This window comes from Rhipicephalus sanguineus, chromosome 2, assembly GCF_013339695.2.
Source record: "Rhipicephalus sanguineus isolate Rsan-2018 chromosome 2, BIME_Rsan_1.4, whole genome shotgun sequence".
NCBI lineage: Eukaryota > Metazoa > Arthropoda > Arachnida > Ixodida > Ixodidae > Rhipicephalus > Rhipicephalus sanguineus.
Window position 1 is genome coordinate 149,005,581 of NC_051177.1, and position 15,353 is coordinate 149,020,933.

General features: G+C 46.0%; 1 protein-coding gene across 1 annotated transcript in view; it reads right to left on the bottom strand.

Moving 5' to 3' along the window:
* The window catches only part of LOC119383790 (nuclear receptor coactivator 1-like), a 111,985-nt gene that overhangs the window by 74,808 nt on the left and 21,824 nt on the right, over positions 1-15,353 (bottom strand). Inside the window, 2 exon segments of the mRNA XM_037652092.2 lie at positions 2,153-2,282; positions 3,993-4,663. Coding sequence (XP_037508020.1) covers positions 2,153-2,282; positions 3,993-4,663 — 801 coding nt within the window.

Below are 15,353 nucleotides of genomic sequence, written 5' to 3' on the forward strand. Positions count from 1 at the left end.
TTTGTAAAGGTTTTGAAGAAAATAATGACATACCAGCGCTATTAACCAGCTGTGTTTTTCGGCACTGCCTTTTTATTTAGTGCAGAGAGACCGACTAAGGCTGGTCTGCCTCTCAGTAACACTTGCACCTAGCAAAGCTTTCTCGAGTTGCTTAACACATCGCATGTGCCGATCATCCGCGCCGCTGCACTCAAATTTATTTCGCATCAAGCGAAGCATGTTTCTTGTTTCGGCGGATGTCGTCACCCCTCGAGTAGCTGCGTCGACGCTGCCGCGATCACTGTGCGTGACGCCACGTTGTTTGGCTTAAGAAAATGGTCAAACCAGCCGATGTTGCAGGCTAGGTCAGTTTAGACCACCGCTAAGTCCAGAGAATCGGCCTTATCTGTCGATGTGACTGGAAGGGGCTCCTCTCGCACGATGCCACACATTCAGCGCCGTTTTGACGTCCGGAAACTTCGAGCCTCGAATCCGTTTCTTTGATTAGGGCTACCTTTCCTTGCAGCATCAGTGACTTGCTTTGCTTTGGTGGCGTTATCCTCACCACATCGCACGGCCGATGAAAAAATCCGCGCGACGTGCCTTGCGTAAATAAAATGCTGAAATCGCTTCTCTGACGGTAAACAAAACGAGTACGACCCGAGCTATTTTGCGGGGCCTGCTTATGTGCACGTCTATAGCGTCACATCAGATCACATGACGTGACACAGGGTTGCTCAACAAAGTTGGTATGCCGCTAGGTTCCAACTTTACTTTCGGGAACAGTGTCCACTTCGTCGTAAACGCGGCAGCTTCGCGCAAACCTTGTGAAGCGTATGACATTTTGCCGCTAGTATTTTGTGAAACGGTTCGGCGGCGAAGTTTCGGTTCCATTATCAGTCGAGATTTCGAGATAACCGAAAGTGGGCACGGCAATACTTCGAGATAAAGGGCAATAAATACATTGCACCTATGGGAAATTGTTCGGTACCGCGGAAAACTTCGACTTAGCCGATTTTTCGAGGTATGCAAGTTCGAGTTAACGAGGTATTACTGTATGTGGTTATACGTATACATGTGTTGTGAAACTGAACCTCCTACCCCACACCCACAATAAAATCCTGGCTACGCCCTTGGTCTCGGACACTTGCACGTAGCTTGCAAGACCACGTCAAAAAGCTGTGCGACACATTTCTCGCCAAAAATTATCCAGCTCTTCCTGGTGAACCATGCTGGTGATATTCATAATGCTTTTAGAAAATTTACAGAAGCTTTCAAGAAAGCTGCTTTCCCACAAGACCCTGCATTTATAGGGCAGACACCTGCCTGAACTTGTTTTTTTTTTCAGTATAGTGGAAATTTTAAAAAAAGTCTCATTGACTAAAGATCTTGCAATGATGAAGAGACACTTATGATCCCAGTGTACAATAGCAACAAAACCAAACTTTTCAACTGAACGTCGCGCAGTACTACTTCTTTGCCCTACTGTTTCTACCAACACAACTTGATCCTTTCAGAAGCTTCTTAGTGTAGCCTGAAACGGAACACGCCAGTCCTGACCCTGTAGAATAAAAGTACCATGATGCAGGAGCTTCACCGTTAACAACCCTATCCAAAATGTTAGCTTAACATCAGATGGACATCGTGGCATTTATAGATTTTAACTGAGATCATGTAATGTTCCAACAGTGCTAGTAAACAAGAGATTTCTTCTTTCATGACAGTAGAAAATAACTAGGCTTTGTATCCACCTTTACATCATTACTCATGTACCAGATCACGTGCAAGCCAAGTAATTTTTCAATAAACTGTCAACGTACACGATTAACGTTCCAGAATGCGATGGACATGCAGTGACACCATCTCCTGATCAGGTAAAATGCGCAGCATCATTTAAAGAAACGTTAAAAGAGTGCATGTTCTGTTTCTGCTATTCCTGCATTCACTTTTTTTGTACTCGCTGCATTGTTTCCAAGAAACACTGAAACGAGATGCCGGAGCTTTTACAACTGCACGTACCGTTTCCATTAGAAGATGTTTAATTACCTGATGTACGAGCGAACTAACAACGCTCGATGAGAGCTTCATTTGACGCAAATGACCACTACACCTTCACACATGACAGGGGCACTTATCCACTGCTGGAAAATTGTATTGGTTGAAGGAAACTCACCTGGTGTCTACAGCAAGAATTTTTCCACTGAGGTCGAGGCGTGTCGTGAACTGCTCCACACCTACAGAGGCTGGAATCTTCTCGTTCGCGGGGATACGGCGGGCCACACAGACCAGGCAGTTTTGCACTTCTACGTGGCAGTCCAGCATGTGCACAGGTGAGGGGTGTGGAAGAAAAAAAAGAAAGATGAAAGAGAAGAAAATTATTTCAGCTCGCTGACATTTTAGAAAGTTTCAAGCATCACCCACAACTTAAAGGGGCCTTGCGACACTTTTTTAACGTGGTCAGAAAATGCTGCCGATTGGCTGTTGAGGCTCCTGCGAACCATACATTATAGCACAGCACGAGGCATGGAATTTACAATCAAATTTCATAATCAGCAAGAAATCGCCGACTCTTCTTTCGACAAATGATGCCCCAAGCCAAAATGACCATGCCATAAGCACCACTGGCTGATTTGAGCATCGTGAGCTGTATTATTACTGCGGCGTGCCGCTACATGTGCGCGCTGCACTCTATAGTGATAGAATTACAATTACACCGCTGCACCCGCAATCACACTGAAAGTAAGCTGCACGTTCAGAGGGAAAAAAAAAAGAAAGAAATGAAAGTGCTCAAAGTCATGACGTGCGCTGACGAACAGACGTAGCTTCTTGACCCCTTGTCACACCACCATGTTTAAATAAATATAAAAAAAATATTCTAAGTAAGAAAGCTCGTCTCAAAGAGAATACCAAGCTGTGATAATGGTTGAATGGTTAGAGAACTTTATTTACATTCTTCCCACATGGCAGCACTGTTCACATCCGAAAGTCTGGTCAGCGAGTGAGCTTCTAAATGAGAAACAAGCCAAAGTGGAGCGCATTTTTGGCTATTATAGCAACAGCAGAAATGAAGCAGGCTATACACATTTAGAGGATGCACACACGAAATTCAGTTGCATATGAAAAAAAATATGTAGCACAGAAAAGTGGCAAAATGAGAGAAAGGAATTAAGCACAATACTTCGTAGCACAGAAAGTCTAAATGGATTTCCTAACCTCGTTTTTAAAGGAATAATGCTCTTCTCCCTATTGCATATACTTTCACCAGACGACAATCAGCTGACGAGAGATCATATTTAAAATTTAATAAACTTTCAAAAGTCTATGCAGTCACCACCATAACAATGCCAGCAAGCAAGTAGCAGCAGAATGCCGCTTCCTCCACAGCAGCTTGACGCACAATTAGTTTCATAATTTACTTGAATGTGCATACAAAATCACAGAAGTGCACTCACAATATCGGCATGATCACATCATTATTGGTAGTCTTTCACATCTCCCTGCTTGCCTTCAGTTAAAGTGAACCAGCGATTAGTGCAAGGCAGCATATGCTACAAACACTGGTAGCTTCTCTTAGACTGTGTGTCATGAGCGTCTAAGAATGAGTTAAATTCTTGGGCATCACATGCCAAAACTATGATATGATTATTAGGCATGCCATGGGGGGGGAATTAATCTTCACGGCCTGGGTCTCTTTAGCTATACCTAAACCTAATTATACGAGTACTTTCGCCTTTTGATCCCATCAGAGTGGCTGGGAATCAAACCCACATCCTTGTGTTTAGCACTAATGAGTGGTGGTAGTAGACAAGCAAGCTGGTGCACATCTATAATGAACATACACTGAGAAAAAGATAAGAACAAAATAAGGACTCAGCTAGATGTTGGATTTAAATCATGGGGACATTCTTACTTGTCTAGTTGGTTTGTTAATGTACAGTACTACATAACACGATGTTCATAACTACAAGCTATCGATGTTGAGAGTAAAGCATTTAGAGGGGGCTGGCACTGACCGGAGTCTGCGCCGGATTCATCGCCGCTGCCTGCGCCTCCCGTGCCGGAGCCGTTGGGGTAGGGCAGGAAGATGGCCGAGATGTGCATGTTCTCGTAGAGGGGAGCGACGCGCGCACTATTCTGCTTGTCCTCGGCATCGGGTGGGCGCAACAGGAAGCGGCACTGAAACGAGCGGCTCTTGCCCCCGGCCTCGGTCCAGCCCAGGCCGTTGGCGCCCAGCGACATGGGCAGCAGGTTGCTGCTGAAGCGGCCATGGTCGCCGTGGTGTAGGATGTTGTAGATGCTCGTGCCGTCCAGCTCCCCTTGGCCGTACTGCAGGAAGGACGAGACGTTCTCCGACACAAACTCGATGCGCCCCTCGGTGTTGACCACAAACAGGAACCCGTCCAGCGCCTCGAGGAGCAAGGGCCCCAGCACGTCACTGCCCAGGATGGTCGGCTTGCTCGACGACACCTCGCTCTGCTGCAGCTCGCCAAGGCCTCCGCCGCCACTCGCCTCCTGCTGCTTGATCCGGCGAATCTGGTTGACCGTCTCCTGCAGTATGGCACACTTGTCTGGCTTGACGGACAGGGAATTCATGTCAGACAGGCTAGCAGAGATCAGTTCTGCTAGTTCCTCCAGGTAGACGTTCTCCTGCTCCCGCCGGTGCTTCTCATTAAGGCACTTCTTCCTGCAGCGGAAAAAAGTGGGGAAAAGAGGAATGCCACACAGTGAGACCACACATACACACATAAGGACGCTCCCACGCGAAACACAGCCCAACAGCAACCCTTCAGGCTCTGGTATGGTCAAAACCACCATAGCCCACCCCACCTGGAGAATGCCGTAACAAGGTCAAACCCACAGTCTTACAACACAGTCAGGCCAGTCTTGCATTCCAGCTTATCGATGCAGGCACAGAAAACGAGCAAAATAATCTCCCTACAATCTCCTATAGCAAGCACATGCCGCAGCCTAGCTAATCACGTGCTATAGACTAGTCACGGAGGACACCTACCGTCCTAGCTTGTTATTCGATGTCAGTCTGAATGTCCACGGCCCCTTTGCAAGCCCCATCCCCACAATGCCCATTGGAATGGATGCTGATGGACTAACAGCACCACCATTGAATGAGGGTGTGAACTCTGGCTGACAACATTCCAGGAAACGAGCCTAGTTTTTCAATTGCCCTCGCTTGCAAGGCCATGGCTTCACAGTTTGCTCATTCACAGGAGCAAGGATACTGCATGCAAACCCCGAAAATAAAAGGAAAAAAGAAGGTGCTGCCGACATTTCCGAACTGAACAAGCACTTCGTTTCACCAAACTGAAATACAAGCACAGAAAACACAATCTGAAGCAGGCCCGCACTGCTACAAATATATCTTTTCTGAAGTGGCACACCTATTCACTATTAGACTGCAAAGCACGAGATGATGTCACTCCCATTAACATGCACAGCAATGAAATGTTTTTCTCAAGTGTTTCAAAAGACGTCACCACAGCCAGGGACAGTTTATGTACAATGCCTTTGCCCTAGAAATAACACCTGTCATTGCATACCCTAACAAGGACAGGCCTATCCTGCATCAATCCTAGCCTGCGTAAAGCGTGCTGAATGTAATCTATTAAAGAAACAGTTGTTTTGAACAAGAGGGAGCTCGACCTAGAAGAACCTACTAGTCTAACCGGATGTCCTGACAACACATTCAAAAGGTAAAAATGCAAGCATTGGGTCCAGTGTGTGTGCATATAGCAGAGGACAGCATCAAGAGAGTTGCGATTTCGGGCTAGTTCGAATAAATCATTCATAATGGTACCCAGCACAAACACAAGACGAGGGACAAGAAATACAATATGCATGGACAAGAGATGCGGTACGCGTTGAATGAAACAGTATTGTAAAACCATTTTCTTACTTCAAACACAAGGCACATAAGAGAAGCTTACTGAACTACTGCCAAGAATACAATGCAAAGTGCTAAAAGCCACTAGTATAGGCCTTAGAAGTTTTAGAAATACAACCACACATGAGCGAAAAAACAAATATGGAGTCATCAATGCACAAAGAGCTCCACTTAAAGGGACACTAAAGGCAAATAACAATTTATGTCAGAGTGAAGGCTCAGTGTATGACAACTTCTAAAACGGCAATATTATCAACAGCAGTACCCTACTTACCAAGAAATTAAGCTAAATGTATCACATGATGAGCGCCACGAGTGGGACATTTTCGAAGTGATCCCGATGACGTATGAGAGTCTGCGTACAATAAATCACTCGTAATCTAACTAGCTGCAATAAAAAAAGAACCTTCCGTGCATCAAGAGACGTAATAAAATGCTGCTTGTTCATTTCTGTCTGATTCATGGAAAAAAGAACCTCTTTGGCGTTATATGGGGGACGGCGCGCGTGGTTCAAAGGTTCCGTTTTCGCCGAACTGCGCTTCGCCCGGCGCCCTGCTTCGCTCACGCGGTCGCGTCTCAGTGGTAGTTTCGGGATCGCATACTGCCGCGTGTGTTTTGCGCGCTCGTGAAAGTCGCTCTGACGGAAAGTTCGACAAAATGCTGCACGCAACGACGCCGGCACTACGAGCCCTCAGCAGCATACCGCGTTCATCAGGGCTCCAGTCGCTGAATTGGAGCCCAGTGTCGCGAGCCAATGTCTCATTGTCAAGTTCTCCGTCCACATCCACTGCGGCGATTGCGGCAAGCTTCGATGGCTTCGATGGCCGTTGTTGCTGCTGTGGGTCCCGCTACTTTCGCTCTGCTGCTACTAAAGTCGGTGGCCACGCAGTAAAGGCGGGCGACGTTGGGCGCGGCAGCAGTGACGTATGAAAGTCTGATTTCAGGCGGGTGACTTGAAGTGCGCTAACCCGATGCGGACCACTGAAACGTGATTTTATTTCAAAATAAGCACTTCCTTGGCATAAAAGTAGCACTACGAGGTTTCTGGACCACTATTTCAACAATTAACGTCGACTCAATATTTGCCTTTAGTGTCCCTTTAAAGGGACACTAAAGTTGAACAATAAATGAGTTTAGACTGTTAAATGGTACTCTGAAAATTTCACTCTAGTGTCCTTAATTTCACCATGGTAGGTTCAGTTAATAGATGAGAATATCAATGTCAAAGGTTTCACTTTTAAATTTCCCACCGAAATCTCAGATTGTGACGTCACAGTGACTGGTGCATTAAAGGGGCACTACAACACTTTTCCAAGTAGCCATGGAATGGCTTCACTAAAGGAACTTACAGCCTCACGAATCGACCACCGCAAACATGTTTAGAATCTGTCAAGTACGAGTGGAGTTATGGGGGATTTGTCCGCACGCTGTAATTGCTTCCTCTCTTCTCTAGCCCCGTCGAAAGCGCTGGAAGCTAAGCCGGGGGGGACGGCACGGGGGAAGAAAGTATGTCACGCGCGCCTCCTGACCTTGAGCACATTTCCTTTCTTTTTTCTTCCAACGCATGGTGTACTTTCAATGCGATCACACGCGTGCGAGTAGCGGCCTCTCGCGGCGGCCGCAGTAACTACCAAGTGTGCCATGTTCAAATCAGCCAATGGTGTGGAACCTGCCTGTGACGCCGTAGGCATCGTTTTTTGTTGAGAGAAGAGGAAGCGCTTTTTAGCTGACTTCTCGAATTTATTGTAAATCCCAGGCCGCGTGCTGCACTATAATGTTTGGCTCGCGTGTTCTTGGGAGCCTCGACTACCTATCGGCGGCGTTTTCTGACCAGAAAAAGTATTGCAGGGCCCCTTTCACTTCGAGGTGGCGTCGCCACTCACATCATCTTTCTGTGTGTTTGCTTGCTTACCAAGCACACCTCCTCAAAGCAAGCATGGTGCTTTTGGTATCTCGAGAGAACAATTTACTAATATAAGAAAGTTCGTTTTTCTCTTTAGTGTCCCTTTAAACAGTTCTGCAGGTTGAGGATAATGATGCTGAAGTTTCAGATTGAGGTGACAGAAGGAAAAACAACTTAACACTACGTCCTTTCAGGTGCTAAATTTCCAAAAAAAAGGAAAAAAAATGCCATGAAAGCACACAGCCAGGAATTTGCAAGGAAGGAAAAAGACTAGGCAGGAGGGAGCATTACATCAACACAGCACAACCATCAGGAGCCGTCTCTACGGCACGTTTTCCATTCCTGTGTATTTCATCAAGTGCCTTTTTAACCACTTGTTGCCCACTTCCTCACAATTAGCTTGCACAACTTCAATCGCTTTTTGTAAAGTACACACTTTTCCTGATGGCAGAATGCAATGATCATTTTTATCTCAGGCAGTTTGAGTTTAGTTGTACTGGGGGCCTACTACATCATCGGACTAGCACCAGTATTTTTCACTGGTGGCGCAAGTCGTGTCCTCCCCTTATTTCTCGATAACTAAAGCACTCCTGTGCATTATATAGACATTTTAGACCTTCTCAAACAGTGACCTTTCACACTAACATAAATTGTAATTTGCCTTTAGTGTCCATAGACAAGAGCTCCTCTTTCGCAACAAATCAAATGAACCTAACACACTTAAATAACCAAAGGAGCAGCTCATATACACTCAGCCACAATAGCAGTGAAATCGCTATTCAACTCGAGCCAATACGGTCGCCATTACTGTTCATTCCGTTCCTTCTTCCTTGCCCCTTCAAGAACTGTACTCTTGTGTATTCCTTTCGTGTCTTTTCCTTGAAACATATCGGTGAGACAGCCAACTACTTTTGCGCATTTCCACAATGCTGCAATAGGCGAGCTTTCCTCAGTATTTATCAATAATCCATTGAGTGCTATTCACATGGTGCAGAAATCCATCCCTTTGCGACAAGAATTGTATGTGGTGTCTCGTCACGCCTCTTCGGGGACACAGCGTCAACGCTGACAACTTGTGGGATGGGAGGCATTTCGCTGGGCCAAGGCTAGACATTCCCTCTCGGCGAGAAAGACGGCAGCGATTCTGTCGAACGGTCGGCCAACCTAAGGCACTGCACTGACTGACAACATAAAGGTACCGCTGGATCGCCATTGCTTTCACGGTAACTTCGCAGTTTTGTTAATTCATGGTGCAATTTCTCAGCTGCACAAACATGGGCCGACATGTTGAAGCTCAGTGATTAAGTGACAGATTTGTCATCTCGCTCACCACAGCCACACCTGTAGGAACGCTCACTGTCGATAATTACTGGGTGCTGAAACCAAACACCGACAACCCTCAACCCGCACAGTGAACGCAAACGATAGAGCGAGCAGTACAATGTGACTTGACAGCTCAAGGCATCGCTCTCACCTCGACATCCGAGACCTTTCCCCACATGAAGACAATTTCATGCAACTATTTTTTCAGATAATAGAGGCACAAAGCGCAGGTGCAGTGCAAGTTTTTTGTGAACGGAGTGTGCACCGAATTGGTTCGTTGATTGTCGCCAAGCGTAGTAGTGCTCCCCACATCCATTGTACTTGGGTTTGTTAGGCACACAGTGCGTACACACACATTTCCTTGAAGCTGTGCCAACACTGATAACAGCAGCAGAAGCTACCCATCCTTATCATGCAGTCACAATGCGGAAGAGACGGGCACATCAGCTAGCAAACAAAGGCAACGTCGGTGCCGGCGTCCGACAGCACGGGGTTCTGTTATGAAATGTAAACTGTCACATTGACAATTGCTCCAAAGGATGCAGCAGTTAAAATGATTCTAACTAAATTTGACAAATAAGGCAAAAGGCCTTAATCTAGGTATGCACAATGGCATGTGAGGAAAATCAAAGTGCAAAATATCAAATAGCCTAGCACGGCCAGAACTGTGAGCCTTTCTGAGCCTAAGGGCAGATGCGAATAAGGCAAAAACATCTGAAAAAATGGATTGAAATGGTGGGTTTGTCAATGCAACTGATACGAGCCTAACAAACACAATTTGCAAGACTGGCCTTGACTGGCAGCATTTCACTGTTTTTAGCAGTTCTCTCTCGCTACTGGCAAGATGCTACATATGTTAGCTCTATATTCAGGCCTTAACGTGTTCACGTGAATGGTAATGTCCTCTCAGCAACTATGTGAGACATGCAATCTTAAGCCTGGCATTTGATGACACTAACTTCGAGAAAAACATTCTGTTCAGCTGTGCTTATGTAACGTGACATCTCAAGCTCGAAGGATTAAAAGAACTCTGTCAGGTCCCGTCACATTTTTACACTAAAACTACTACTGTCATTGCTACTGCTAGCAAGTTGCACATTAATTGTCCCTCAGGGCATGGCAAGCAGCATAACAGCTCCGGCGTAGCTGGGATTTCGAAACCAGGACTGCTGGAAACAAAGCCACTAAGGGAACACTTAAGCCTTCCCGTTGCTAAAACTAACCGAGCTTGACAAGTGTATACAACCATAAATGATAACAACTAGCTTAACTTGCCTGGGAGCACATTATAATTAAGCATTGATGTTTTAAGCGAAGCCCACCTCTGTTACAGCGTAGGAGAGCATAACTTTCCAGCACAACTTTCCGCTTGGTCTTTATTTATACCATCAAGGGAACTGTTCGCACACCAATTAATTCCTTCATCGAAGGTCCTTTCTTTACCTTTACTAAAGAGTTTCAACCCCTTACTTTTCAATGATGTTATCAAATATATTGTCAACACGTTTCAATTTGTGTCTGGCATACAATGCTTGGACCACGATCGATACAACCTTGGACTGCAATATGTTGTCATGAACCAAAACTCTATAGCCGAATGCAACTTTAGAAGCCCGCAGCCCTTCCTCTTCAAAAGCGGATCTACACAAGCCAGTGCCAATGTGCGCGCGCACTCCAGGATGACATCATGAGCTGGACGGCAGATGACTCCGCCTTCGGAGAACGTTGCCGGGTGCGTGAGCGAAACTATTTCTTTAGTTGCGGAGGCGATCGGCTGCTGCACTTCGGCCGTCTGGACGAGGCCTCTCCGGACTTCTTAAGCTGTATGCGACTATAAATGCATTCCTCGTATTTCTGGACATGCAGAACAGACACACTTGTGCCGACATCCATTGAGAGCTTGGACTTTGATCCAAACGAGGACCAGCTTCTGCCACCACACACATCAGGTGGGTGGTGGAGTGATTGCAGATACTGCCGCAACATGCAAAGTGCCCTCATTGCAACCAGCTTTTCTTGGCAGTCTAATAAGCCTGTAGTCTGTTGCAACTTCTATGACCGTCCCATGAAAGTACAGTAGACTCTCGTTAAACGGAACCCGAAGGGACCGGGAAAATGTGTTCCATTTAACAGGAGTTCCATTTACTGAGGAGCAGGGGTGCAGAATCCAAGTATGAAACCAATCATATTAGGGGGCAGTTGTTCTGTTTAAGCAGCAGTTCCATTTAAGAGATTTCCATTTACTCAGAGTCTACTGTATGTGGACAAACTGGCCAGAACTGCTTTTCATCGTGCCTTATGCCTTAATAAGTCAAGATGCTCTAAAAGATGGCGCCTGCCAATGATGTTCCTGGAGCCCTTTTCAACTTTGCCTTCTATGAGACTGCACAACACAGAGTTGCATCACATTCAGTAACAAGTGCGTGGTGTACAAGATCGCAGAGTGATCCTGGATCTCAAGTACTGCTAGATTGCCCTACAGTTACCCGTGGCTACTCCTGTGGCTACTCCACTGCTACTAAGGCTCTCCTGCTTCTATCAGTGCATTGTTGAATGACAGGCTGGTGCTAGGTCATCAAAATGTGAGCGATGGTCCACCGCTCTTGACAGTAGCGGGTTCTCTTGCTTCGGCTTAAATGCAAGGAGATATCAGCGGGCAGAATAAAGATACGGGCGGAAGTTTTACAGGGCTTTTGGTAGTGTTGTACATAAGTATTCCATGCTCAGTGAAGGCCCTAAAGTAAGTTCAGGTGTAATAATGTAGCCGAGTCCAGCAGTGCAGCAAAAAAGGCAGTACCTTAAATGCAGCCTCCATACATGTGACAAAAAGGACGAGATAACCTCGTTTCATGCAGCATCCTTTTAACTACGAGTTGATCAGGTCGAGCAGACAGGCACAAACTTTTGAAGAGCAGTCAGAGAAACTATATATCACGAGATGAGCCAAATTTATCGCTGTCAAGCAGGAGCAATGAAAGCTTTTAAAATGCATGCTCTGGGTCAGCACAGGGGCTCATGCAGGGTCAGCTGATCAAGTGATACCCAAAGCAGTGGCAGTGCTTCGTGCCTTGCACTGAACGCCTTGGTACCAGTTATACACATCCAGTGCACATTCTTTCTTCAATTTGCATATGACTTTCGGAAGCTTAAAATCACCAAGCATAACTTGAAGGAGTCCTGAAGTTAAATGGATTTGTCACACACTTTAGGTGCTTCCTCTCTTCTTTTGTCTCGACGAATGCATTGGAAACTACACAGAGGGATGACATGGGGGAAAAGAAGCTACGTCAGTTCGCGCCATAACCTTGAGCGCACGTCATGAAATGCAATCACTCTCTCGCCTATGCAATTCTGGGTCGCGGTGGTGTTGCTACTGTATAACTTTAGCACACTATTGAGCACGGCATCCAGCACATGGCAGCGCCCCAAGGCAAGAAGCACATCTTATCCAAATGACACCCTTGGTTTACGTCGGCTATCGGCCAATACCAGCAATCTGCTGTATGACGCCCTGCAGAAGCTGACGGCAGGTTCAAAGGGAGTGAGGACGGCCATCTGAGCCATTTAAAAGTGGCAACTTCACGCACCGCTTGTAAACTGTCCTTGCCGTGCTAGACTGCAAGATTTGGCTGAGGTGCTCACAGCAGATTCTGCTTTCACTGTATGTGTTTTTTCACCAAGCACGAACGGTGCTTCAGGACCCCTTTAAACACACTGCAGGTAAATAGTACGCGAATTTAAAGTAATCCTGCAACATTTTTTAACACAGAAAGAACTTTTACAGCTATCAGGTACTGCTTTTAATAGCATTTAATGAAATATTATTCTTGTACACGCAGTTGACAGCCAACAATTATGCGCAAGAAGCAATCTGTTCTTTCTACCTTTGCGAGACCTATGCCACTTGGCACAGATTTTCTTCACTGTAATAAAAGTAAGTGTAAACCCTCCACGGTCTTAAATTTAAATTTTCCCGACGTCAAATGTGCAGGGCCTCTCACAAAGGCAAAAAAGCCTAGAAGTCTTGTGTCACTCATAACACAGCAGTGCCATTCGGTCATGCTGAACAATGCCAATGGTACTGCAAACAATACTATGCTACGACCTCGGAAGTGTGCAGTGCAGTGAAGGCTTGGTGCACAAGTTCAAAGGTCGTGCCACTTTCAATGCAATGACGGACAAAAGTACAGATAGCATTGCACCGTGCGCTCAGCCACGAGCGCACTACCAACAACAAAGAAAGGAGTTAAAAGGCCACTAAAATGTGGCAGCATTCAATCAAAAACCCCCATGCAATGCATACCTACTTAAAAACATACATTTTGTTGGGAAAAGAAAAGACTTGCAAGGGGAGGAGGCCCTCTAGCACCAAACCCATTCCACACCTTACGACAAAAGTGCATTGCAAGATCCCGCTAGAGATGCAGTGAAGACGAGACAAACATCTAACAGACCATGCATTAGGGCATGCAGACCGCATGCAGCCCACATGCACACAGGCAGATGATCCAAGTACAGGACGCAAGACCTTTCCCGAGAACAAACGTTGCATTCTTCCATCCACACGGGTACACAGTGGAAAAAGAGATGCCACACCGAACAGTAGGACCAGTCTTAAAGCAGCGCTACGTACCTAGCTAAGACTGGTAACATCATTTTTCCAGGCTTTTCTGTGTTGTGTGTGTTACTTCGTAGTGTTTTTCTCCAATTTCCTCTCCTCCTTTGAAGTGTTTTAATGTTCCTTCTTTAGCTGGGGGGAGAGCCGCAAACCCATTCTTCAGACCGTTCGTTTTTTTCTACGGACGTACCAAAAAACAAAGTGTAACGTGAGTGAGCCACCCCAACAGCACTCAACCAGACATCTAAAGAACAGAAGGAAAAAAAAGTCATTTCAGTTCTGTGACCCGTTACAAACACGATCCTGCATACATCATTTGGCTGAGCTAGCGCAGCAGTGCTCCACTTTTTTTTTTAACCCACTGTTACAACTCACACGATTACATTAGGCTACAACATCACAACACGCGAAATACAGACAAATCAAGCTGGCCACCCACATGCGCGAAAAACGCGCAACAATGCCGCTTAGATTAAGGTAATCCGTTCCAAGTGCATGCCTACCAATGCTAGCTTATTATTTTTTTTTTAATGCAGCCACGAAAGCATCCACTTGTGCTCTGTATTCTCCTAAAGGCCACACGTGCAGGGCTCTTTTTGTCAAGTGCACCATGACATAAAAGAAAAAGAAAAAGACTGCGTCATGATAAAGGGGCTCCTTATCAGGCCCTCATTGCAATATCAGGTGCCACAATGCAAGTTTAAAGGGGCCCTGCAACACTCCTCCAAGTAACCATCGAATGGCTTCATTAAAGGGACACTAAAGGCAAATACTAAGTCGACGTTGATTGTTGAAATAGCAGTCCAGAAACCTCGTATTGCTACTTTTATGCCAAGGAAGTGCTTATTTTGAAATAAAATCACGTTTTAGTGGTCCGCATCGCGTTACCGCACTTCAAATCACCCGCCTGAAATCAGTCTTTCAAACGTCACTGCTGCCGTGCCCAACGTTGCCCGCCTTTACTGCACGACGGCGTGCACCATTCGGGCATCCGGCAACATCACATGCATCCGGCAACATCACATGCATGCGGCATTTTGTCGGACTTTCTGTCGGAGCGACTTTCACGAGCGCGTAAAACACACGCGGCAGTACGCAATCCCGAAACTACCACTGAGACGCGACCGCACGAGCGAAGCAGGGTGCCGGGCGAAGCGCAGTTTGGCGAAAACGGAACCTTTGAAGCACGTGCACCGTTCCCCATGGCAACGCCAAAGAGGTTCTTTTTTCCATGAATCAAACAGAAACGAACAAACAGCATTTTATTACGTCTGTTGATGCACGGAAGGTTCTTTTTTTATTGCTGCTAGTTTGATTACTAGTGATTAATTGTAGGCAGACTCTCATACGTCATCGGGATCATTTTGAAAATGTCCCACCCGTGGCGCTCATTGTGTGATACCTTTAGCTTAATTTCTCGGTAAGTAGGGCACTGCCGTTGGTAATATTGCCATTTTAGACGTTGTCATACATTGAGCTTTCACTCTGACATAAATTGTTATTTGCTTTTAGTGTCCCTTTAACGGAGTTTATGTCCTCATGAATCGACTTCCGCAAAAGTTTTTAGAATCCGTCAAGTACGAGTGGAGTTAGAGATTTGTCATAGCAATTGCTTTCTCTCTTCTCTTGTC